We start from the raw sequence: 27,145 nt of genomic DNA, 5'->3' as shown, positions 1-27,145 counted from the left end.
ACCCTCTAGACCAGGGATGGGGAACCTCCAGCCCACAGGGGGTACCCATGTGGCCCAGCAGCTTCCTCTCCTGGCTCAGCCACTCTGGCAAGGAAGAGGAAGTTCTTATCTCCAATCAGCACCTGATTAGAGATGTTATTTGCTCTGCTTAGCATGAAAAAAGGCTCCTTTTCTCAATACCAAGCAGGGGAAAGCATTTATGTATAATGAGCTGCTGCTGGCTGGACATTAGAGATTTTCTCCTGCAGGGCAGAGGGGGTGGGGACAGGGCAGGAAGTTGCTGAGTGATTCAGTTCAGCTTCCTGTAGAGGCTTGCCCTGTTCACTTCCAAGTAGACATGTATAGAGTTGATATTTGGGATGCTATTTGAAAATGCTCCTGAGTGATTCTTTCCTTCTTACTTCTGAGTAGACATACAGAGGCTTGTACTGCTTATTTGTGAATAGACATGCCGCTCATGCTTACTTCTGAGTAGACATGCTTCCTACTATAAATTGGTAGAGATGGGGTTGCGGGGTGGTGTGAGTGTTCCTCTGAAATGGAATTTGGCCCGTGGGCTGAAATCTCCATGAGGAAACATACCCAGCTCTTTCAGCCTTTCAGAACTTTGTCTCTAGGCTCCTCACAAACTTTGTTGCCCTCCTATGGACTTGTTTGAGTTTGTCAATATCTTTCTTAAACTGTGGTACCCAGAAATGGACACAGTACTCCACTCAAGGGATTTTTGATCCCTCAAGATAGCTGAAACCATATGGTTCCAGATCAACATTCTTCCAGCATTCAAGTTATCTTCATGCATTTCCTTCCCACACAGGTAAGCTTCCCCCAAATCAAACTGCAGTCTTTTCCCTTTCTTTTCTTTCTTTCTTTCTTTTTTAAAGCAAAAGCAAGCTAAATTTCCTTACATTGCAGTTGTGATCCTAAAATTCCTAATAAATGTGATGCAGTGTGGCATGAAGAAGGCTGCATGAGGGGAGAGGGGGGGACTTTGGGATGGGACTGTGAAGTCTTTGACTTCATGAAGCAACTAAATTATCTCTGCTAAAATTAAATAAACTGGAGACAAAGGTGGAAGTGATTTGAAAGCGGTAGTACTGCTTACTCTGTGGGCTCTCCCATCCCACTTTCACTTCTGGTAAACATGTTTTGCAAGTTTTTGTATTGTTTCAAAAAACTGGAAAGCCTCTTCAACAAAAGTGACAGTGGAACAAGAGATAATAATATGTTTGCAACCATGTAAGGCAGAGCCTCTCTCAAGACTCTTTCAGTTCTCATAAAGAATATTGTCTGTCTCGAGTCTTAGTAAATGGATATGTGGGTGTAAATGGTGCATAGGTGAATGGGTGGAACAGTGCATATTCATCATTCATTTTTTTAAAGCTTCCAATAAAGGAGGAAGAGGAGCAGGACACCAGGAGACTCTCAGACTAATCATGCGAAGGTCTGCACTTTTTAAACAAACTACAAGCTTTCCAAAAACAAGGGTTTAGAGCTTCAGGTCCCATGGATTTTGAACAACATGTAGGTGGCTCTATCTCAGGATTGTGCCCACTGGCCACAATACAGACAGGGTTATGCACACACACATACCACTGTAGCTAGGTTTCCTGCTTCCACTGTGGCACTTACAACTGAAATGACAAGCCAATGAGCATTTTAAAATTAGTTTGCTATTGTGACAGGCTGAAAACATCAGCTCTTGAATATATTTCACATTTTAGTGCACAACAACTGGGTGTTTTATGAATATTTCTCAAGCTTATTTTGTATCTCACAATAACTATAAGAATGTTATCAATAGAGGTTAGGGATGTGCAGGAGGTAATCTTAGTTTTAATTTTGATTTTAGTTGTTCTAAATGTAGTTTTCACGGTTAATTCGGTTTTAGCTTTCTCTTTAGCTTTCAGTTTTAGCTTTCTCTATAATCTTTCTCATCAAAATGGCCATATGCTATCTCAATATCAGAGGCAGTCTCCCTATGTACACCAATTGCTGGGGAACATGGGTGGGAAGGTGCTGTTACACCCACAGTCTACTTGTGGGAACACAGGCAGCTGGTTGGCCACAGTGTGAACAGAATGCTGGACTAGATGGTCCTTGGTCAGATCCAGCATGGCCCTTCTTGTGTTCTAATGGATCTCTGATGCTTTCTCATCCCCACATGGTGGCTGCTAACTCTTCAGGGCCCCCGTTCATTAGAGAAATGTCGGACAGACAGCAGGCAGACATGACACAAAGAGAAGCCAATGCTAGCAAAAGGTAAAGTCATCTCATGTCCAATAAATCTGTGATGGACTATGGCACTTGCATGCCTGCCAAAGCAGAGGTGAAACTTTCTCATGAAACTGGTGGGCACTGTGTGGACACAGAGGCCAGTGCCCTGCCCCTTCCTTCAGGTAGCCGGTGTCAGGCTTCTGGCAGGCAGCATTAGTATGAGGTCACAATGGCCAGTCTTTCTCTCTCTCTCTCTCTCTCTCTCTCAATGAAGCAGGCAGAAACAGGAGAGATATGAGCACGGTCTCTCTTACAGAGGTTGGCTAGCAGCAGCTTGTGGGCACAGTGGCCACCAGCACCTCACTGAAATGGGCAGCGCCAGGCAGACCTTAGAAATGCAACAGGCAACAAGGGGAGAGTTGGCAGGCCTGCCATTACAGGACCTTTACAGTGAGTACCCCGCAATGCCCTTGCACCAAAAGAGGTAGCAATAATGGCACTGAGCACAGAAATATTGGCATCTTTGATAATATAACAGAGCAACAACTTGTAGTCTGCTGGAGCTGGGCACAGTTTGGGAAACCAGCTGCCAGGTTGCAGGTGGGCAGAGGAATAACCAGCAGTGACATGACACCCGAGATACAATGTGGGGCTTCAAGTTTCAGTATGTAAAGCAGAGTGAGCAAATTAGGTCTTCGCTATTTTTCAAGCAGGAGACACTTTGGCTGTAGGCACTCCTGCCAAGGCCACCTGAGGGCCTTTCTTGGGCTGTGGGGGCCTTTTCTGTGGGGCCCTCTCCTCCCCCCCCGCCCGCCACCTTACAGCTGAGGAGCGGAAGGTCTCCACCCCTGCTGAAGCAAAGAACAAGGCAAAGCTGTGGAGCCCATGCTGAGAGTGAGCAGCTACTGCAAAGAGAGCGCAGAGGAGAGCCGTGCTTGAGGGGACTGGGAGCCACCAGAGAGTAGGTGGAGCAGCAGCAGCAGGGCAGGGCTGGCATTGCCTGACACCCAAGACATAGCAGGGCTTCCGCTTGCAGTATGAGCCCAGCAGTGTGTGTATGTGGTGGGGGTGAGAGAGCAAAGGAGAGAGGGAGACTGGGCAGAAGAAGCAAGCATTTGGGCAGGAAGAGCCGAGAACAGAGAGATTACATGGGCAGGAGTCACAGTGCTGCTCATCTAGACTTGGCAGTGAGCTGCTCAGCCCAAGTCATGGGGAACCACAGCAAAGGACGGCCAACTTTCAGGGACACCAGCTGCTGTGGAAGTGAAAGGATTAGGAAAAACAGGGGACGGGAAAGATGTACAGGCAAATGGACTGAGACAGGAAAAATATTAAGATGAACTCAAAATTTAAAATAAAAAATAGCTTCAGCTATTGGGCAGCATAGAAATAAATAAATAAATAAATAATACAAGCAAAACAAAACCCCAAACAGCATTTATGTAAGTAAGGAGGAGGGGATGAAACACATGAACCAAATGTAAAAATGAATGGGTTTGGAATGGGAATCTAATATACGTGGAAAAATTTTCTGGTGCTCTGAATGCAAGATTTGCAGAAGAATGGAAAACAAAGCACCCCTGGCATACCTAATTGGATATGGCCATGTTGTGACATGATGGCATCATCTAACAAAACCAAACCATAGATTTTCCGACTGCGTGTCACGGTGCGGACTTATATTGTTGCAATGCCAGTTGGCCAGCAGGAACAACAGGAACAGTTGCCTTTTTAAGCAAAAGGATTTGTGCCTTCAGCATGCATACCACTCTGCTGCTCACCAGGTGGTTAAGACTACAACTCCCAACACTCCTGGCCATTGGCCATGCTGGTTGGGGCTGATGGGAGTTGTAGCCCAAAACATCTGGAGGGCACCATGTTGGCGGAGACTGCTCAGATGAGTTTAAAGCTTTATAACAATTGCCACTCAGTGTGTGCAAGTGCAACCATTGAATTGGCCAGAAATATAGATGCTAACTCTTGAGGAATAACCATGTGGTTTGTCCTAATCACATCTTTGGGTTCTGGCCATAATGTCTGCAAGATTGTTTGCCTATGAAAATTTTATAAAGTAACTGATTAAGTACATACAGTCTACAGTAGAGGAACTGACATGGTGACCAATGCCACTTGTAAAAAGGGATGTTGGAGGAACCCCGTTGTGGGATGGAGTCCAATGAGCTTTCGTTGGCTTGGCCCCCTGGACTCCATTCCGACTTCCACCAGCTAGCTCAACTCAGCCTACAGCGAGTCAGGCCAGCTGGCGGGTTTTCCATCTTTCAAAAAATGAGTAAATAGACAGTTGTGCAAATTACAGCTGCAACTTGAATAATTTGTGCGAACTGCAGCCAAAATTTGCACAAATTATGCAAATTGAGGCTGCAATTTGCACAAATGTCTATTTATGCAATTTTTTTAAAAAAACCCAAAGTTCCCAGATTTCTGGAAAAACCCATGGCTTGGCTCACAAATGCAAGCTGACTTGGGCCCCCAACAGAAATCAGGCGAGCCCCAAAAGGGCCGGATTTCCTAACAACAGACATCCCTGCTCGTAAACCAAAACTGTTATAAATAACTATTACAAATTGGTATTTTATAGTGAATGTATGCTATTAGACTATCCCACAATCTATTTCCTTTTCCTAGATTCTTATTGACCTCAAGGGGACAATAAATGATATAAATAAACAACAACAACTACACCCCCCCACACACACACCCCTCACCAAACTTCCCTATTCATTCTTGTCAACAGTTTGATACTACAGTATTGTAGTGACTACAGATAAATCCTTCTGAAGCACTATCAACCTAAAATCTTATCTAGTCCTAGAAACAGACATGCGTTTGAAATGCCCTAATATATACCTAATCAGACTGTATAATAACAATCCTTACGTCATTCAGCATCTGCCTTAAAATCGTAACCTTAAACTTCAGCTCTCCTTTGAGAAATGGAATATAAAATCGTGTATTCGACTGTAGTCAAATATCTAGGCTAATAATAGGAAAGGGTTACTGTTTGTTTTGACAAATAGATTTTCTAATATTTAGACTTTTATGTTTTCAGGCTTCATTAGCAAAGGTGGAATCTGAGTTGTAATTATACTTGGTATCAATGCCTGAGGCTTCAAAAGTTTTGTCATCCCAGATGTATATGAACAAACGCAACAAGATTAAAGAATAATAATAATAATGATGATCAATCCCTGGGAAAATTCTGGAGCAGATTATAAAGCAATCCATCTGGAAGCACCTTGAAAACAATGCAGTGATTACTCGAAGCCAACATGGATTTGTCAAGAACAAATCCTGCCAGGCGAATCTGATCTCATTTTTTGATCAAGTACCTCCCTTGTGGACTCTGGGAATGCTGTAGACATAATATACCTCGACTTCAGCAAAGCTTTCGACAAAGTGCCCCATGATATCCTGATGAGCAAACTAGCTCCAAGTGGGCTAGATGAAACAACGATCCGGTGGATCCACAGTTGGCTACAGAATCAGACTCAAAGAGTGCTTATCAATGGGACCTTCTCAAGCTGGGGAGAGGTAACGAGTGGGGTACCGCAGGGCTCAGTCCTGGGCCCAGTGCTCTTCAACATTTGTATTAATGACTTGGAGGAGGAGGTGCAGGGAATGCTGATCAAATTTGCAGATGACACAAAATTGGATGGGATAGCTATAGGGGTGTACGAAACCTCCTTACCTGGACTCCATGGGGGTCTGTAGGGGGGGAGGCGATCCATCCCTCCCCCCCGGAATCCTTGCTGGCCAGTTCCGCTCCGCGGTGAGTCTGCGGAGCCGCCAGCCGGCTCCAAAGTGCCAGCGATACGGCCACCATTGCCATATCGCTGGTGGGCTGAATTGACTGCGGCCGCAAATGGCATCCGGGATGCCATTTGCAGCCGTAAAGGCCTTAGTTTAAGGTAAATGAAGCCGTAAATGGCTGCATATACCTTAAACTAAGGCCACAGTCAATCCAGTCCCCAACAGCAATACGGCAATGGCGGCCGTATCGCTGGCACTTTGGAGCTGGCCAGCAGGGAGGATCCAGCTGGCAAGGATTCCTCGTGGAGGCGGAGGTAAGTCTTCCGATCCTCCACGGACTCTGGGAAGCTGGATTCTTTTGAATCCAGCCTCACTGGGGTCCGTGGAGGATTTCTCCCCCATCCCTAGATAGCTAATACTTTGAAAGTCAGAAACAAAATTCAAAGGGATCTTGATAGACTGGAGCACTGGGCTGTAAACAACAGAATGAAATTTAATAGGGATAAATGCCAAGTTCTGCACCTAGGAAAAAGAAACCAAATGCACAGTTACAAGATGGGGGATACGTGGCTCAACAACACTACAAGTGAGAAGGATCTTGGAATTGTTGTCGATCACAAGCTGAATATGAGCCAACAATGTGATGTGGCTGCAAAAAAGGCAAATGCTATTTGGGGCTGCATTAATAGAAGCATAGCTTCCAAATCCCGGGAGGTACTAGTTCCCCTCTACTCAGCACTGGTTAGGCCTCATCTGGAGTACTGTGTCCAGTTCTGAGCACCATGTTTTAAGAAGGATGCAGACAAACTGGAGAGGGTTCAAAGGAGGGCAACAAAGATGATCAGGGAACTGGAAACAAAGCCCTATGAGGAGAGACTGAAGGAACTGGGCATGTTTAGTCTTGAGAAGAGAAGACTGAGGGGAGATATGATAGTGCTCTTCAAGTACTTGAAAGGTTGTCACAGAGAGGAAGGCCAGGATCTCTTCTCGATCATCCCAGAGTGCAGGACACGGAATAATGGGCTCAAGTGACAGGAAGCCAGATTCCGGCGGAACATCAGGAAAATCTTCCAGACTGTTAGAGTAATACGACAATGGAACCAATTACCTAGGGAGGTGGTGGGCTCTCCCACACTGGAGGCATTCAAGACAAGGCTGGATAGCCATCTGTCAGGGATGCTCTGACTTAGATTCCTGCATAAAGCAGGGGGTTGGATTCAATGGCCTTGTAGGCCCCTTCCATCCTACTATTCTATGATTCTAAGATCAGTTTAAATGGAGAACTGGGTGTGAGCATTTGCAGAGAGATATTGCAACCAGCTAATGAATTGTTGGCAGCCCAAAACAAGTCACACACATAATTCTACTTCATCAAAGCTTGTCATCTGTTAGTCAATTTATATCACTACTTTTTATAACTCAGCATACCCCTTTCTAACTTGAGAGTAAACATGTATATAAGTCATCCCTATACTGAGAATATTATTTTATTCCTGGGAGCGACTTACATGTATTACTGATAATCAGAGCATGGGAAGTGACCCTCGGGAGGCATAAAAATTTAGACTAACTTACATTCTGTTGTTCTTTTGTCAGTAATATTTATGAAACAAAACAAAACCCTAGGAATTTCAGATCTGGAACACTGAAGCATACAATCATGCTTAATGTACAGAGTTCACAGGATCAAATTTATGGGTTCTCCTGACAGGGCTACGAAGGAAAAGATCATGTGCCACAAGCAACTAGACTTGACCAAACTTTACACACCACTGTATATTCTAAGAAGTCCAATGGCTCCAGTTTTGTTGCAAACAGCAAAGGAAGAGAGCAATTTGGAGAAGGGGATGGATACTTAATCCTTTCCCTACCCATCAAATATACCCTTCTGGAAAATATGGGAAACAGGGAGCAGTTGGGGGATGGGGGGTGGAAGGGAAAAGCACTGGGGTGGAAAAAGATATTTTTGCAATGGTAGATATCACTATTTGTGCTTCTGCAGTTTAAGCTAATACATAGGTTCAAGCTGTTACTTTGTTTTATTTTTTTATTTTTGCTACTATTCCATTTGGCTCCTGTAAAAATATTTTTAAAACTCTTGGCAAACAAAGCTCTTTGCAGCAAAAGCATACAAAGTGGTTTAGAAAACAATCTGAACCAATTCAAACCTTCCAGATAATTACAGCAATATGGTTTTGAAAGCTTAACATGTTCTTATTCCAGGAATCGCTAAACATGCTCTCTATTTTCTGGGATTTTCATGATGAGAGACTGAATATGGCTAGCCTATGGAAAAAATTTGCTCAGCTAAGACAACGCAGCAAATCTTAGAATTTGGTTTCCAGAGCAGACTCTCACCCACTGTATGGAATCCTGGGGAGTTTAGCTTTTATACTGTATATAAAGAAGGTAAATTTACAGGCCCAAAGAAAAGCTTCAAAAGTCGGCTTCTCTTCAGATGAAGTTAATGAAGGCTACAATCCTATGTACACTTTCTTAGGAATATGCCCCATCGAACACAGTGGCACCTAGTTCTGAGAAAACTTGCACAGATTGCGCCATATATCCACTCCGCTTAATTTGGGACCAACATGCTTGCTCACTTACATCTTGCTGATTCCAACGTGCCTTAAAGTGTGTGGTGAGATCCATAACTCCAGGTAACCTCTACAGCTCACATGTCTCCCTGTGGATGAAATCCATGAGCCCTACTTTTAGCATGACAAGTGAGAGGCACTCTCACCTCCACCAGCCATGTAGTTAAAGCAACATATGAACCAGCTCCCTGTCTGATGGAATACTGAGGGCCAAACTACATGTTCTGCTAATTGTGTAGGTGTAACTGAGCCCGATATTTTTCTTTGCACCAGCATAATTGCATGCAGTTCCAATTCAGATCGGGGCCAGTGTGTTCAAGGAAGAAAGAATATTACCTCCCCCATCGATTTCCCCCTAGAATTCCAATCCCCACCCCCGTGAGTGTGTTCATAAAAGAAAAGAAGTCTCCATTGGAGTTAATGGAGGCTTTTTTTCTTTTTCTCCTGGGGCAGACCATCCTCACAGGTCCCCCACCTCTGCATAGGAGAAAGATCTCTCGCTGCAAATTTAAACATCTTCAATCTCCATGCATTGTCTTTAAGCATCTCTTCACACAAAGCATAGGATGACAATTAAATGGCAGGCAGGGGACCTTTCTGCGATTGGCCTCCTACCAGTTTCCTTGTATGCTCTGCTCTCTGCAAAAAAGATTTCTTGCACATGAAGGGGTAGAGCACAGCAGGCTGAGTGGGTGGGGCAGGTCCAGGTAAGGAGCCTGCCCAGTGATCTCAGTGGAGGGATCTAAAGGGGTTGTGGCTAGGGATGGGGGCAGTGGAGGCTGGTGGCTCCTATATCAGTGGGGTGGTGAATCCTCTCCAGGTTTCAGATAGAACCAGTCAGAACTCTAAAGGAGCTATCCAACGTGGTTTGCATGAGTCCCATAAGGTGCTCTGCACCTTGGATAGTTCCTTTAGATTTCTGACTGAAACCAGAGCAGATTCACTGCCCCACTGACATTGGAGCCACCAGCCTCCACTGGATGGAAGAACCAGGACGTTCGAGCTCACTGAAATTCCCCAAACTTCACATTGAAGCTCAATTTGGCTCACTCCCATTGTTGTTTGCAGCCTGTTTTTCAGTTCATTTGTATGAGAAAACTACGCATTTCAAATGGGAAAAATGCGCATTTCTGTGTGCATTTTTCAAAAGTGCACACTTTCCCCCCACTGACGACAGTGTGAAAATACAGGGTTTTTAAAATAACCAATATGCATTTCAAAGTGTACATTTTTCAAATATATGCGTTTTTCGAATGCAATTGCAAGTTTGGGAACGTGTAAACATTTTTCAGAATAATTCACTCCTGTTCACATTTGGGATTGCAAACAGGGCAACTTTGGGTGATCTGCAAATTGAAACAAAATTCTCGTATATCCTTAGGTGTGACATAATATATCTAGGGATGTTGGAGAATTCCACCACAGACTCTAGTGAGGCCGGATTCTTTAGAATCCGGCCCCCCGGAGTCCGTGGCAGAACGGGGCAATCCCCCCTGCCACCCCGCGGAATCCCCCTGGGATGGAGCCTACCTGGCGGTGGCAGCTCCAGCAGCAGCAGCTCCAGCGGTGGCAGCAGCTCTGGGTGGTCTTCCGGCCGCTGCCAGGCTGCGGCTGCAAATGGCGGCCGCTATGCCAGCCGCCATTTGCGTCCCTGCCAAGCCGTGATAGGCTATGTAAGTATCTACATAGCCTATCACAGCTAATGCAGGGACGCCATTTGCATCCCTGTCTTTTGCCATGATAGGCTACGTAAATATTTACATAGCCTATCACGGCTAATGCAGGGACGCAAATGGCATAGTGCCGCCATTTGTGTCCCTGCGGTAGCATGATAGTCTACGTATATATTTACGTAGCCTATCACGGCGAAAAGCAGGGACACAAATGGCGTAGCGGCCGCCATTTGCGTCCCTGCCTTTTGTTGTGATAGGCTACGTAAATATATACGTAGCCTATCACGGCTATGGCAGGGATGCAAATGGTGGCCGCTACGGCGACCACCATTTGCGGCCACAGCCCAGCAGCAGACGGAGGTTCGGCTGCAGGCGGCCCCAGCCGGCGACTCCGCGGAGTCACCGTGGAGCAGAGTTGGCCAGGGAGGATTCCGGGGGGGGGGGGGGAACGGAGCGCCTCCCCCCCACCGCAGATGGTCCCAGCGGAACAAGGTGTTTTGTACACCCCTAAATATATCTGACCAGCTTTCTCCTGTAGAATTAGAAATGTGTTGATTGGTTCATATATCAACGTTGACGTTGCACCACTTGCTGTATAATGAAAAGAGAGCATGATGTGAATTTGAATCACTGCATACAAAACAGATCCCAAACCAATCAACACTATAATGGGGGAAATTTAACTAGTGAAGCTTCTGGGTTCTTCACAACTCTTCCAGGACAGGGGACCTGTCAATTTTGGAACCTCCTCCTCACCCTAGTTATGGAGGTTATCATAGACAGACTTTATTTTGTGGTAGTGGTACTTTCTGTGCAAGCAGATCTGGTGCTTTGAAGTGGTGAAGCTGCTAAGCAACTTTTGGTGAATCCCTAACATCTAATTTGAAACCGAATAAAATAAAAAGACTAGCCTTTTGTAACTATTGTATACAGCTACTTTCTACCTTAAAAGGCAGCTCCCCCTTTCTTATAAACAAAGGAGACCACAATCCAACATCCAAAGTATGCCAAGGTGCATTTATTTCAATGGGCTTAAGTGCACTTAACTCTACAACTGGATTGTTACCAGAGTCTCTCATTTTCTACAAGTAACACTATCCTTGGGGAGAGCCAATTTCCTCAAAGTTATTTCTATGCATCACTACCAAAAGGTTCACTTCTTTGTGTTTGAAGTCATTGTTCCTATTGACATCTCTCCTGGCACATTCTTTCTTAGCAAAATAATGTATTCCTTGCTTCTCCAAATTCCTTTCCCATCAGGCTCTTTTGTTGTAGTTTTGCAGGTCAGTAGCTGGACAGCACAGGATTATAGCCAATGGGTTGTCTAACTTAGGTTCCATTCATTTCAATGGCTCTACTCTAAATAGGGCTAAGATGGGATACGACTCACCATTAATTGCATAAGAATACGTAGTCCAATTTTATGCCACAAAGTAGGACTATCCACCAGGTGACTATCTGGTCACAGATCAACCCATGTAATCCATCACAGCATGCAAAAATTGGGAAGCAAAATTGCCAAAGTTGCTTGCAGTGAAAATGGCTCCAGATGGCTCAACCATGTTGCATGTCACACACGCTAAACAGCCAACCCCCACTCCCCTATACAAAACAGTTTATTGATGCCATTCCCATGACCAGTTTTATCCCTTTGTAGCTTTAGTACCATGCCACACTCTTGTTCTGTAAAACATCAGAGACCACTGACATTGTCTAGAACTTTATCACATAACTTCACTGTGTTTACATGCACATTTTAAAGGACAGTCCAGCTGTGACTGGCTTAGTATTTCCCCATGTTAGCTACCACTGACAGACTGGAAGATAGGAACATAGGAAGATGCTTTATACCGATCAGACCATTGGCCCGCCTAGCCCAGTATTGTCAGCACTGACTGGCAACCACTCTCCAGGGTTTCAGTCAAGGTTCTATCATGGAGATGCCGGGGAATGATCCTGAAAACTTCTGCATACAAAGCAGGTGCTCTACCACTGAGTTATGGCCCCCCATTGACAAAAATAGGTGATAAGGATAATAATCCAGCTTGCTTCATCACATGCTATCTCAAGGGGTAACAAAAGTTATATGAATAAAGCTGCAGGTTTGTAAGGCTGACATGTGCAGAAGGATCTAAGCACATTTGCTCAGACATAAGGCCCTCTGAATTCAATGGGACTTCTTAGACCCATCAGGCAGGACCACAGTCTTGGTAGTGCAGTTCCCTGTTCTAAAATCCACCACAATTCTTAGCACTCTTTAGCAGAAATTAAAAGAAACAAATGATAATCTAAACTTTCCTTTCCGCTTCAATTGTCTCAGAGGTTTTCATTAAATAAGCCAGGAAGCATTGGGGGGCGGGGGGGAATAAGTACATCTTGTGATCACATTGTACTTCTTTTCTTTTTTTTTTCTGATGAGACAAAGGATTTAGGACTGAAGGCTTACGCCAACAGGAAATTTACTAAGATGACTTCTTCCCACACGCAGAAATAAGCTGGCAGAGGATCAAAATCAAAAGAATAAAAACAACGCTAAAAGGGATCCCTGGTATTTTAAATATACATTGGCAGAGTTGCACTGACTTTATATCCATCTGGGTGAAGCAAATGCTACCCTCAAAAGTGTGGATAAAATGTTTAAAACATATCTGAACTAATATTTAGAAATAATGCAAATGGGGTGTTTCCCAGAAATCCCACATCCTTCAGTATTCCCATTTAGGGCACAATCCTATGCATGTTTAGACAGAAAAAAAGTCCTACAACTCCTACACTTGTTTCTGTCTGAACATGCATAGGATTGCGTCATTTGTCTCTCTGACATACGCACATCTATATTGCTTTACAGTGACATTTTGCTAAGGCCATAGGCATTAATCTTTCCCTGAAAGCAAGAATGGCCAATTGACAACCTGCTAGCAGTGCTGATCCTACAAAATGATTTTATATGGCTCAGAGAACCTATCTGCCATTAGTAGGGATGTGCGAATCAGCAAAACCCGAGTTCACCAAAGTTCTCTGAATTCCATATCAAAGCTTGTTCTAACTACAATCCGTATCGGATTGTGAGCTTTCTTTTCCTTTTGCATGAAAATCCATGTGTATTTTTCGTGCTAACTGTACGTGCTAACTGTGTGCACCTTTGAAATGTGCACATTCTTCTCCCATTGATTAAAGCGTATTTGTGTGCATTTTTCAAAAGTATCCATTTTTTCATGCACATTTTTTCAAAATGTGTGTATCCTGTCGGATGCAGTTTTTGGGGTCCGCGAATCAGATTGCAAGCTCAGAAATGTACGGGCTTTGACCACAGATTGCATCTGAGTCTGTGTTCAGTCTGGAAGATGCAAATTCAGTAAATCCTGACCAAAGCCAAGCTAAAATAAATTTGTCATACATTTCTAGCCATTAGGGAGAGAAGGCTGGCGAGGATTAAGCAGCGAGATTCCCAGAGAGAAGGCATCAACTGGTGCGAGTTGCCAGGAAAGGTTGACACTAATGAAAGCCCTACTCACTTTCAGTTCCCCTCTTTGCCCATATATGATGCTATGAATATGATTAGAGAGGAGCCAGACATACACTGGGATTCCTTCAACACCAGCAGTGATCGCAGGTGACTAGCAATTCTAGATGCATCATTTCTGCCTGCTGGTGCTTTACCTCTACCTATTCTGGAGCTGAACCAGACACTGACCAGCTTGGGGCTAAAGAATATAGCCAATGGCTGTATGTGCAATATCTGTAATTACACATGTTTCTATAACCTGTGCCCCTCTAACCGTCTTGCTTGCTTATGGGGACGAACAGATAGATTCCATACATAAGGAGATGGTTCTGAATCTATTGATTGCTGCTAGGATTTTGGTTGCCAGAAACTGGAAGAGTAATGTTATCCTCACATTGAAAGAATGGTTGTGTAAAGTTGGGAAGGTTGCAGAGATGACTAAATTAACTGAGTATGTCTGTTTAAGAGATGGCAGACAAAGACTGCCTGTTTTTCCAATGTCTGGCAGCCTTTTATTGTCTTTAGTAGGGCTAGATATAACTTGGACACCGACAGATATAAATGTTTTTCCTTGTTATAGTCTTCTGATCAAGATGTGAAATTTACCAATTTTTGACAAACTCTTTAACTGTATTTTTTTACATGTTTAATAACATACTAACAACCTGTTTAGAATGATACTTTTTAATGTTATGTTGTTTATAGCATATATTATATTTCTCCATATATATATATATATAATAAAAATATTTTAAAAAAAGAAAAAGAAAACAATGTAATGTCAATGTGTGCTGCATGGGAAAGCTATGAAACACGTTGCAAGACCTTGTGTATATAGCTATCTCCTAGCCTAATCTATCTCACAGGCTTGCCATAAAAATTTAAAAGGGAGAAAATACACTGAAACCCACACTAAATCCGGCAATATGGTAGGCAAGGATGGGCAACTTGTGGTCCTCTAGATGTTTTGGCCTACAACTTCCCATGATCCCTCACCATTGGCTATGCTGGCTAGGGTTGATGGGAGTTTAGGCTAAAACATCAGGAGGGCCACAAGTTGTCCACCTCTGGGCTAGGGGCACCCTTCCAGATGAATAAGTCTTTCATCCCTCTGTTCCTAGTAACTACCCAAGATTCTCCTCCTCCTCCTCCTCCTCTTTTCCTAGTAAGGAATATATTGCCCCAAAGCATGAACATTGCAAGGCTACTGCTAAAGGCACAGGGGTAGGGGGCAGTAAAGAAGTGGACAATCCTAATGCAATTAGCTTGGACTTTTAAAAAAAGAAGACACTGCTAGTGCAATTGAAAACCTATCAGCTGAATTCAACCGCAGTAGGTGTTCTTAACCAAGCTATGCTGCCAGCCCATCTGCCCTCCCATCCTGCATTGAGCAAACCCTCTCTCACTGTTCCAGAGTCCGTACTGGTTCCTATTATTTTCTAGGTGTAACTCAAATGCATTTAGAAAATCCAGGATGGTTCTAATCCATCTCAGCACAACCTTTCCCCAAAGCTGCGAGCAGCCGAACGTGTTCTATCAAATTGGCTTGACCCTCTGGAAAGGCATTTGCAGTGGATTTAGGGCTCCTTTCCCCTTTGAGGTCTGAACAAGCTTGGAACAACCTCTGGAAGCAATGCCTGGCCAGGCATAAGCAGAAAGCTGTTTAGTACTAGGCTAAGGTTTTTGTATAAGATATGTAAGTGATTTTGATGGGGTGTTTTGAATTTGCTTTTAGGTCTGTGTCACTTTGATGTGTTCAGCCATACATCCCTTCTGTCCCATGTCTGGATTAATCTACAAACTTTTTTTTAAAATCCGCACAAAGATTTTCATTTAAATATGTATTTAAAGATTTTTTTGTGAACATATTTAGTCTGAAAATACCCATTGTTTTCCCTCCAAATATAAATTTTAAAACACATTTCAATACTTCTTTTCTTTTCTTTTCTTTCTTTTTTGAGGCAAGGACTGTGTCAGGTCATTCAGGAAATGAAAAAGCTGGCAGATAATTAAGTCCTGAAAGGAAAGGAAAGGTTCCTCCTGTGCAAGCACCGGGTCATGGCTGACCCCCTAGAGGGACGCTGCTTATGCTGGCTTTTTCCTGGCAGACTATAGCGGGGTGGTTTGCCATTGCGGGGTGGTTTGCCATTGCGAATCCTCGACGGGGGGCAAGGCGATCCGGTCCTCCCCCCCGGAATCTTGCCTGGCTGGCTCCGCTCCGTAGCCATGCCGCGGAGCCGCTGGCCGGGCCAATCTGCAGCAGGGCCTCCAGCCACTGCCGGGCTGGTGCGGACGCAAATGGCATAGGGGACGCCAGTTGCGTCCCTGCTTTAGCCGTGATAGGATACGTAAATATATACATAGCCTATCACGGGCTAGCGTAGGGACGCAAATGGCGGCCACTACGACGGCCGCCATTTGCGGCCACAGCAGCCCGGCAGCGGCTGGAGCTGCCGCCGCCGCTTCATCCACTGCCGCTGCATCCGCCACCAGGTAAGTCTGTCCTGGGGGGATTCCATGGGGCTGTTCCGCCACGGACTCTGGGGGCCAGATTCTTTAGAATCCCCTCACTGGAGTCCGTGGCGGAATTCTCCGCCATCCCTATACAGTTCCTTGCTTAGTTGCTGGCAATTAGCATCTGAAAGAGTCGTTATGTTGTAAAGGAATAAAGCCTTGGAAAGAATCCCTTTTGTCTGTGTCTTGTTTTGGCAACTGGAGGGGACTTTAAGAGGCAGCTAGGGCGCTCCTGACATCTGGGAGCCATTTTGAGCTGAAGAGCAGGGTAAAAATGCTTTAAATCAGGGATGCAACAAAGCAAGAACATGTCTCAGGATGCTGGAAAAATAAGTGTTTTATTCCAAGATAAGCCAGCGCGTTTTGGCCCAACTCTATTTGGGAGCCTTTCTCAGGGATCATGTTAAAACAGCCTGCAGAGCTCTATGGTAGATGTATCTTGTAAATTCAGTAACTGGGGTGGGATTCAGCCACCAGTGGGTTCGGGGGGGGGGGAGGGTTGATGCAGATCATCAAACTCCAGATGATGTCCATCCCTGCTTTCAATAAATAAATGGTTAGCTGAATTAGAATTGTACCATGTTTCATACCTGCTGCATTGGTTCTTCCTCTGAATACATCATCATAAGCTTTCCACTGGGGTGTCACCTGATAGGCATGGATGAATACCACAAATACCACCACTAGGCACACTAATGGTACCAGTGCAGCAGTGAAAAGGGCTGCGTAAATATTTGGAATAAAGCACCTGGAGGGAAAAAGAGAAAGAGGTCATTTTCAAACATTATAGGCAGACTGAAGTGGGTGGTGGTGGGGGGGGGAAGAGTATCCAACATCTTTGACAAGCTACAAATTGCTTTAATTACCTATCCAAATAATCTGTCTCAAGAATTTAAAAAACAATAAAATAAAGTGTTTTAATTATCTCACATCTTGAAATAATAAGGGATACTGATTCTTAGAATGTGGTTCATCTTATTTTTATACCAGTATGAGCTAAAAAAGAAAGTTAGGGTCACAGAAAATAATTACTTCTATAAAATATTTTAAATGTTTTATTTATTCAATATGGTCACGTTTAGTTACACTATTGTTTAAAATGCATTATATAATATTTCATATTTAGCATCTGAAACAACAAACCATATTTCTTAAAACCGGTAAAAAAAAAAAATTGAAGAACTTCATGCCTAACCCAAGGCAATAATTTCCATTCTAGTTAAACCCAACTGTGTGTCACCTGTAGGGTGATGTCATGTTTTTCCTTCCTTCCTTCCTTCCCTCCCCACTCCTGGTGCCACTTTTTCCCTTTTTAGTTGCTGTTTGCTTTTTTAAATCCACTTAAATTATAATTTTATTCAGTATTTTTACACTGCGGTGGGAAAGTGTGTGGGCTTCAAATTTGAACCTTTGGCTTCAAATTTTGAGAACTAACAAGAAATGAAAACTAGTACTTTCCTCCTGAGAACCAAATTGTGAGTGGGTAGATTAGGAGGAAAAGATGGATGAACAATGCACAATGGATATGGGAACATTGACATGACGTCAGTGGAGAAGAAGGCAATGCTCTATCGTCCAAGGGAATGTACCTATCTGACTGCTTCACTAGACTATCTGTATTATTCACTTAGGGCACAAGCCTATGTATGCTTAAATATGCTGGCTGAGGAACGCTGGGAGTTGTAAGTCTTTTTTCTGTCTAAACATGCATAGGATTGCACCCTTACTTTCTTAGAGTGGCTTGGATCCAGACTTAGGCATTTTTACAGTAGACCCATCAAAAATAATGGGACTTGTTAGTCATGACTAAATTAAGTCTCATTGATTTCAGTGGGTCTACTCTAAGCAAGACTGTCTGGATCCAACTCAATATTTACACAGGCCATCCAATCAGAATTTTTTCTTGGTGGCTCACAAAACATAATTTTGTATTATGAGCTTTGGTTCCAAGCACTGGCTCTGAATTGTGTATCAAGGCACAACAGGGTTTTTTTTATACTTACTACTAATACAGTCATTTATATCCTGCCTTTCAGGAGACAAATCCTTTTAGTTCCCTGACTCCTTATCAACTACTTTGGTCAGGTCCTTTACATTCATCTTTTAAACACACCTATTATGGGAAGTATGTCTCTACTATGTCCTAACATTGCAGGTACAGGAATTTACAGGAAGCCAGATTCCGGCTGAACATCAGGAAAAACTTCCTGGCTTGTAGAGCAATACGACAATGGAACCAATTACCTAGGGAGGTGGTGGGCTCTCCCACACTGGAGGCATTCAAGAGGAGGCTGGACAGCCATCTGTCAGGGATGCTCTGACTTAGATTCCTGCATTAAGCAGGGCGTTGGACTTGATGGTCTTATAGGCCCCTTCCAACCCTAGTATTCTATGATTCTATGATAATAAAAATGTTGAATTGGTGTATTTGTCTCAATGAAATGTCCAGAATTAGCTCCTAAGTATACATCACGAATGGGTAACTGTGTGTGTGTGTGTGTGTGTGTGGGGGGGGGTATTTTCACCTCCTAGACCACCCCCGCCCCCAGGGCACAGAATTTTGCTTTTAATGGCATCTGTGGTGGCTATGGAGTAATAAAAGGCTCAAAATTACCTTGCAAACAAGGTAATTTGGACACTTTCAGCACTCTGTAGCCACCAGGACAGAATTTGTTTTCTCAAAAAAGTGTTTTCCCACTGATTCTGGGGGGCAGTGAGGGGGGTGCATGCGGCCCACAGGCTGTGTTACCCACCCTGGTATACATTATTTGAGACCATAATCCTAAACACTCTCATCAAGGAGTAAATCCCATTAAACTCAATAGACCCTAATTCCGAGTAGACATGCTTAGGATTGCATGGTCAGCAAGACATATTTTGTTTTTACTTGGAAAGTAAACAGGGTTTGGGGCTCTGCAGGAGCAAACATTTTCAGTTCAAAAATACCCATCAACAGGATGTTCCTGTCATTAACCTATGCTCTTACTATCTTCAAGGAAACACACAACCATTTTAGCTTCATGGAAGATTAAGACTAAAGATATATGCATAGCTCTTTCAAAAGATACATTACTGTGAATTTCATCTTTACCATTACTAATGAATACACATGGAAGTTGATCTCTTTTTCTGCATTGCTAGATACAAAGCTCCACACAGGTTTCCTTCCTTTGTGCTTTCATTTCTTAACTGAGTTATGTCAAGGAGAAAAGATTTATAGCATAAATTTGCAGATCTTTCAGAAGGTGTGGTGCACATCTAACCACTTTTCTTCTTTGTGACAGCAAGAATAGGTGGACAAAAAGATGGATTCAAAAAAATTAAGGCTGCTTATTAGTTCTCCTAGATATGCATGGTATATTCAGTACCATCATTGTGATGTACTCATCAATCATTAAGGGCACGTAATTCATCCAAGGCCAAGGATCAGCACAGGGTTCAAATACAGCCCTCTTGGCAGCAGGTCACATGGATGGATGTGCACACACTACAGCACGCTTGACCATTATTGAGATATGGGAAACATGCACAAGCCTTTTATTCACAGTAATGGCCCAGTATGCCACTGTGTCTCTGTGCGCTGAACCTTATGCTGTTCCCTCCTACGTGTGGGCAGCTATGTCTATGCAGACATAACTTTTATATGTAGTATTTCCTCTGTGAAAATGCAAAAAAAGATAGATACTGAAGCCCACAAAAACTGCATCATTGTCAGGGCTGAAATACACAACTAATATTTAACAAAACACAGTTTTACTGTAAATTTTGATAATCACAAAAATAACTATTAAAATTGAAGAAAAATAATTAGGAGAGTCTAAGGCACATGTGGGCAACCTGCGTCCTGCAAGCCGCATGAGTCCTTCAGTGAAGTCCAAAGCGAGTGCCCAAACCACCCTCCCATCCCCCCTCTGCACCACCAAATTTTGCCCCCTGCCCTACTTCCCTTCCCTGCCAGCCTCCGTGAAAGAGAAGCCTCTTCTTCCTGACCCAGCATAGAAAGAAAGGGGGAAGGTAAGTGTGAATGGGAGAAAGTGTGTGAACAGGTAGAACAAAGCTGAGTGTATGGAGGAAAAGTGTGATGAGAGGGTAGAGGGTGTGGATGTAAAGGAAGTGTGTATGTGTGTGTGAGAGAGGGAGAATACATGATTGGATGATGGATGGATGAAGGAGAGAGAAAAGGGGTGACCCCACTGACTTTTGAGTTTGACCCCCACCCACTTTTGCATTTGCCCCTAACCACCACCATTATGTGGCCCCAACCACTTCCCCCTCCCCCAGGGAATGTGGCCCTTGGCCCCCAAAAGGTTGCTCACCCCTGATCTAAGGAGATGATCCCATCCCCTACCAAATCCTGTCTTTCTTCTTCTGCACGTGCCACACTATGTGAGAGTCCATCCCACCAATCCCTAACCTGCGTGAGCAGAGCTGTGGCCATGTGTGTAATTCTACATGCAGGTGGGAGACTGAATAGTCCCCTAAAACTGCAATCCTATCCATAATCACCCAGGAGTAAGTTCAACTGAACACACTGGGATTTATTTCCAGAAAACATGCACAGGCCATGACTCACATAGTGGCTATTTCATGTGCGTAGCCCTGGGCAGGGTTATACTTCATCTCAGTTAGTTACCTCACTATATTACTATCTGTACATGACAGCTAATATAGTACATTATTAAATCTACATGGCATGCCCCTCTCCCAAAGAAATAATGTGAACATAATGTCCAATGACAAGTCACATAGAGGGTGGTAACGATGTGAACAATAGCATTATAATTATTACACCCACCAAACACAATTAGACACATTCACCAAGACAAAGGAATCCCAAAGGCAGCAGCAATGCTTCTGATAATACTAGCTGAAGTTCTCAGGAGGCTTCACTCATCCAAGAAGGCGCAGCTGCAGAGGGCTGGCTTTCCCCCTCCTGCCCTGTCTGAAAAAACACTCAGCTGCAACAGTAGCTGCCCAGGGACTGCAGAGCTGAAGGTGGGCATGCTCTTGCCCCTGCCATTGGCTAGGAGACTAAAATTATAATCTAATGTAAACTGCTTTGAGGATCATTCAGTTGAAAGGCAGGATATAAGCCTTCTAAATATATAAATAAATATCCCACTGTACATTGTACTCCAGTGTGACTAACAAGTGTTGCTGCTGGCACTCACATATTTAAACACATGGCATCCCTGTTTCTGTGAATCCCCAAACACAAGAATACAAAGCAATTAGGGAGTCTGGGGGGGGGGGGCATAGGATATTTTGGATTCCTGGATCCGAGGTCAGAGATAGCACCCTGACCTCGGACCCAGGAGTCTGAGCTCCCCACCCCCTCACAGCTGACACAGAGAGAACCATGCCAGCTGCTTCTACAAGCTTCAAAATATGAGCTCAGAGAGGGAATGGGGGTGGTTCTGTGGGCGGGGATGGGACTGGGGCAGCCACCTTACGATGAATCCTCCAGCCACCCCAGGCTCCTTCACTTCCTCTTCGCAGAGCCCCGGCTAGATGGGTGAAATTACCCATCTAGTGAAAATGCAGGGCAAGAGGAGCACAGAAGTGATGATTGCCTCCATGCTCCTCCCACCCTGCAAAGGATGCCCATTAGCCTCTGAGTGTGGAGGCCAACAGGCATCCCCATAGGATTGTGCCCATAGAGGTTAGGCATGACCCACTTCCCCACCTTCCCATTCATTTGCTCACATGACCAAAGTCTAGGCTCAACCTGAGTTTAATCTAGGATTTAGGTCAACCTGTCCCAACTTAGTGTCCTTGAGATGTCTTGAATTTCAGCTCCCATCAGCCCCAGCCAGCATGGCCAATGGTCAGGGATTCTGGGGGTTGTGGTCCAAAACATCTGGAAGGCATCAGGTTGCAGAAGTCTGATCTAGGTCCTAGACTGAAAAGGGTGGGGTAGGGACCTACTGAAGGTGAAAGAATAGGTTGTATCAGTGGAAGGAATCTAACTGAGAGGAAAGCTATCAATTAGTTTCCTACATAAGAAATTCTACCAAATGAAGACCTACTTTCCCATTAGAAGCCTGTGAAGTATTATAATTATTATTTGCTCTTCTTGTTGCTGTATATCTAGGAAGGAAGATCAGTATGCTGATCTTAAACTGTTTCCCTTTTTAATCTAAATTACGATCTTGTGGAATGCTTGATATTATGTACTTTGTTCTACAGAGTACATGTAAGGACTTATCAGAGTAATTAATTGGAACATTTTGAAATATGGTATTGGCAGAAAATGCTGACTTGGCAACATGTGCTTACCTACTGCCCCTCTACGGCCCTGATTCCTTTGTAAACAATGCTTAATTACAGCCCAGTGATCACATACTGAAAGACACCCACACATGAACATAGAGGGTGCAAGACACTTAGCGTCCTTACATCATATTTGACACTGCAATGGAGAGTCACCAGCACATTCCCTTTGACATAAACAAGCATCGCCCTAGCTTCAATACATATATATCACACAATCTCCAAGCTGCATGCCAAATTCCTTTAAAAGAACATACATCCCTAGTCATGCTCCGCATAAGACAGAAAGCTTGTAAACTGGAACTTACATTAACAATGCTCTCCCCCCCACCCCAGGAAAGGCCAAAGGACGCAAGTGAATACTGCATCTTTCTCCAGGAAATAAAAGAGCCTTAAGGCAACTGCAGGATATTCTGGAGTGATGTTGGCCTGTGCAAGTGATTGCCTTTTGGCTCAATAATGTCTTGCAACTAGTACGTACATGAAACATTTTAGCAATGGAGAAGACGAAAAGGCTGCCAGACACAGGAAACCATGAGACTGTTTGTGGAAATACTTATTGATGCCTGACTTTAGGCATGTAAGGGGCTATACCACCTGTCCTCTACAGTCTACTGTGTAATGGAGGCCAAGTGTTGCTGGTTTAAGTACTACTGGTATTGTCAGTGGAGTTATTTTGTTGAAATCAGTGGGGAGAGGAGATGTAGAAGAGATGTGAGGTCTGTTATCTGGTACCCTTTTACTGTTGGAAATATAATGATGGAGGCTCTCTGTTGCTTTTGCTACATCGGACAAATATGGCTGTTCCTCTTGAATGGTGGGAGAAGGGAGATGGATGATGTTCCTCCAAGTCTTCTGTGGAGGGTTATGAGTGACCTCCCTACCTGACACCCCGACTCTCTTTCAAGCACACTTATTGAGGGAATTGGTCTTAGGGGCTACTTGTGCCTCCTAGTTTTAAAAAGGGGTTAAATATTAATAATGCTATGCATAGGATCACTGGGGGAGAGGGAGAGGGGGAGAGAGGGGGGGGGAGAGAGAGAGAGAGAGAGAGAGAGACTGGATGATTTGTATGTGGTGGCAGCTGCCCCTGCCTATGCATGGTATTTTGACACCCTGAACTTAATTGTCGGGGGGGGGGGGGCTTTAGATAGCCTTCTGTATTACTTCAGTTGTGAAGCACAAAACTAAGATTTTTCTTTCCCCCACCCCACTGCCATTTCATGCGTTACAACTGCTTCTCCATTCCTCCTACGCTAGAATGTTTGCCAAACCTGATTTAAAAAAAAATACTCTGAGCACTTGCAGTTTTGCATTTTAAGCGCACTTAAATCATAGCACCATCATGGCTAAAGGAAATGGAGTTTGCTTCTGCTACCCTGATGCCTTTATCACCTCCTTCTTTTTGAGTGGTCATTTTGGGGACTCCTGGGTTGTGGGGCCATGGAGATTGGCCCCAAGGTCAAACTGCTGGTGACTTCTCTCAAGTCCCTTCCATTACAACCTCTCGCAGGTCTTTTATGTACTGTGTCTCCTTTGTGTAGCTCCTGCCCTAAGCACTATCTGTGTGCATGTGTCTTCATGTCTGGCCAGTACATTCATATCTCAATTTCCTGCACGGGCCTTTTCTTTCCTTCTTGCAGTGTGAGTTACATATTGTTTCTTGCATTGCATGAGAGACTTCTGACCTGACTCTGTTGCCGATTTATGAGTGGCGACTCCTTTCAATTAGTGCTTGCTTCTTCTTCTTCTTTTGCATGCACCCTAATTCTGTACTTGCAGCTTCCTTTACTGACCACAAACTGACGTGGGGAGATGTGTAGGTGCAATGAATTCATCAGAGGGATTATCTAAATTTAGCCAGTTCAGTCTTTAAACAGTGGCATTACAATGTGAATGTATGTATACTGGCGTTGATTGTTATTGTCTTTCAGTGCACATAGGAGCAAACACCAGGACAGTATTTCAGAGTGCATTACAACAGACACACTACCAGTTTGTTTAATTACAAAATAGTCTGAAGACTACATTTGAAAGACTGGAGCAGAGATCTTGAACCAAAGGCCTCTTATCAAAATAAGTGCAACTGCCTTTCTCAGCTGATAAACAGGAAGTAGCAGATACACACTGAGCTGTATGTAAAAGCAGCAGAACAAAACCCTCCTATTGGGGCTGGCTACAGACTGTTGCTGAGCTCACATTAATACAAAGGCTTGAAGTTACCATTGGCTCAGATGTTAACTTGTTTTGTTCTCTGGTGGGAAGAGGGAGGGGAAGATCATGGTGGCTGCTTACTTCTAAACCATGGCAGACTCTTAGTCTTGTCAACCCTCTGCAGTAGAAAAAGGACACTAATCAGATTGGCACAGACATCTGTTGCCATGTAATGCCCACAGAATAAAGTAAGGAGCTATCCTTTAGTCAACCATGTTTTAAGGGTACTGAAAATCACCTAATGTGGAATAATGACCCCTTCGCTATTGTGTTGTGCTCACAATTAAAGTCTTCCCCGACACTAACTTGCTTTCAGAAGGAGTACACAGACATCATGCATCTGCCCAGATGATACTGCCCCTGTTCCAAATAAGTCACCATTTCTCAAGGGCGAGTCTGTTTATTATGGTTACTGGGAAAGAGTTGGGGGTTTTTGCTCCCAACAACCACCATTTTCTGTGGGAAAGGTGATGCAGTAATGTGTACCATTGTGCTAACTTCACACATTCCTATGTCACTGTCCTTGTCCTCCATGTGTTGGTGGCAAACATCTGCAGTAGAGCGCTTTTCTACACATGTAGGCTCCTTGCATGATTTTGAACCCTGATTTTTCCATGGTACTAAACTGTGTCAGAAGTCTACATGAGTAGAGTTCCTTGCTGCAGACATTTGCCTCCAATTTATGGAGGGCAACAGAGGGAAGTGGAACTAGAATGGTTGTCTCTGCTCCCTCTCATCACATGAGTAATTTCAGTGCCTGATCTCTCCTCTCTCTCTCTCTCTCTCTCTCTCTCTCTCTCTGTGTGGAGTTCAGGATGGCATATATCCCATCCTTTAATCCCTAGGTGAAGTTGAGACAGAGTGACTTGCTCAAGATACCAAGTGAGCTACACAGATGAGATGGACCAAATCCAGGTTCCCCTGAACCTGAGGTGAATTCAACAATGTTCACTATACCACCAAATTCTCTTTAAATGCAGTACTTAAAACAAGTAAAGGGATGCACTTGGGGACACCCTTCATGTGAGGTTAAAACCACCTTTGTTCTCCTTGTGACCGCTTCTCCTAACAGATGCCATTATTTACTTTTTGGATAAAACGTAATTGAACTATAGCAGGGGTGGGCAACTTCTGAGGTTCTGGGGGCCAATTTGCCATCTCTAGAACCCATTGTGGCCCACACTTTCTGTTGAAATTGTTGTCAAAATTCAGCAGCAATTTGGTGGCAGGAAAAAGCAACATTTTTTAGTATAAAAGAAGGTGTGCAGGGAGCGCACACCTTCTTTTAATGCATAATTGTACTCCCTGGAAGCACTGGAGGAGCACAAATTTGCATTGAAGACAAGGCCCCACACACCTTGTTTGAGGTGAAGATGTGGCTTTTTTGTCGCCACCACACTGCCAAAATTCAGGGGTGGCTTGGAGGGCCACAACAAAGGCAGGACAGGGGGCATGTGGTCTATGGGCCACGTGCTTCCCACCCTGACCTATAGGGACTACACTGAAGGTTTGGAGCAGGATGAGGCTTTGTCACTCCCCAAATCATAGCCAAGTTTGCAGCCCATAGAAATCAGTAGAAGACTTTTATAACCAAGTCTACTCTAGTCCTTTCTGCACAGTGCCAGCCTGGATATTACACTGGAAAATATATAATGAAATGCTATTAATAAACATTTTGTACAACTGCTCTATTTTGAAGCTGCTGTAGGAATTGAATACGGGCCCACTTGGCAGATGCTTTTCATCACATAGCTTCAAAGGTAACACCAGTTAACGAACAGTAACGAAAGGTAACACCAGTTAACGAAATGTAAAATTCATGGTGCACACAATTACTATGCAAATCATTTGACAATACTAACAAAGTAAATATTTGGCTTTGGAAGAGAAGCAAAAAGAAAAACCAAAGTTGCACCATTCATTTGGGACGTAGGTTGGACTTTCCCTTTAATGCTATTTACAGAGTTTTGGTTTCTCTTTTGTGACATGTAGCTGAAAATTTTGACTTCACCAGAAAGCCCCTTGAATGCCAATACAGCATGAATAGGGGATTTCCTCTAAAATGCATTTTGCTCTGCCAGTAGTTTTATGAGTCAAAGTAAACAGTTCTCGGATGAACCATATCAATTGCTCAAGGGTCCCGAGTCTAAAAACAGCTGTGGTGCATGGAACTCTATTTATTCAGTGGCATATTTAAACTTTCAGGACTTCTTACACCTTGTTTTCAATTGTCATTTTGTCCAAAACAATAAACTTCTGGAATAATATTACAATGGGGCAGGGAAACAACTCAACATGCAAGACCTGATTCTGATCCCAATATTAGTAAAAATGAGAAATCCACTTCAACTTAAAAACCAAGCAAAACTCAGCCTCAAAACTTG

The 27,145-nt window shown here is 43.8% G+C and overlaps 1 protein-coding gene across 1 annotated transcript in view; it reads right to left on the bottom strand.

Annotated features, from left to right (window-relative positions):
- The window catches only part of ADGRV1 (adhesion G protein-coupled receptor V1), a 391,637-nt gene that overhangs the window by 44,339 nt on the left and 320,153 nt on the right, over positions 1-27,145 (bottom strand). The window contains exon 86 of the mRNA XM_084833645.1: positions 16,865-17,022. Coding sequence (XP_084689771.1) covers positions 16,865-17,022 — 158 coding nt within the window. The remainder of the gene's footprint in view (positions 1-16,864; positions 17,023-27,145) is intronic.

The sequence above is a fragment of the Heloderma suspectum genome, chromosome 2 (genome assembly GCF_057233095.1).
Source record: "Heloderma suspectum isolate Gila_16-S chromosome 2, 16-S_ref, whole genome shotgun sequence".
NCBI classification, from domain to species: Eukaryota; Metazoa; Chordata; class Lepidosauria; order Squamata; family Helodermatidae; genus Heloderma; species Heloderma suspectum.
The sequence above is the reverse complement of the archived record's forward strand: the minus strand, read 5'-3'. Positions and strand labels throughout refer to the sequence as shown.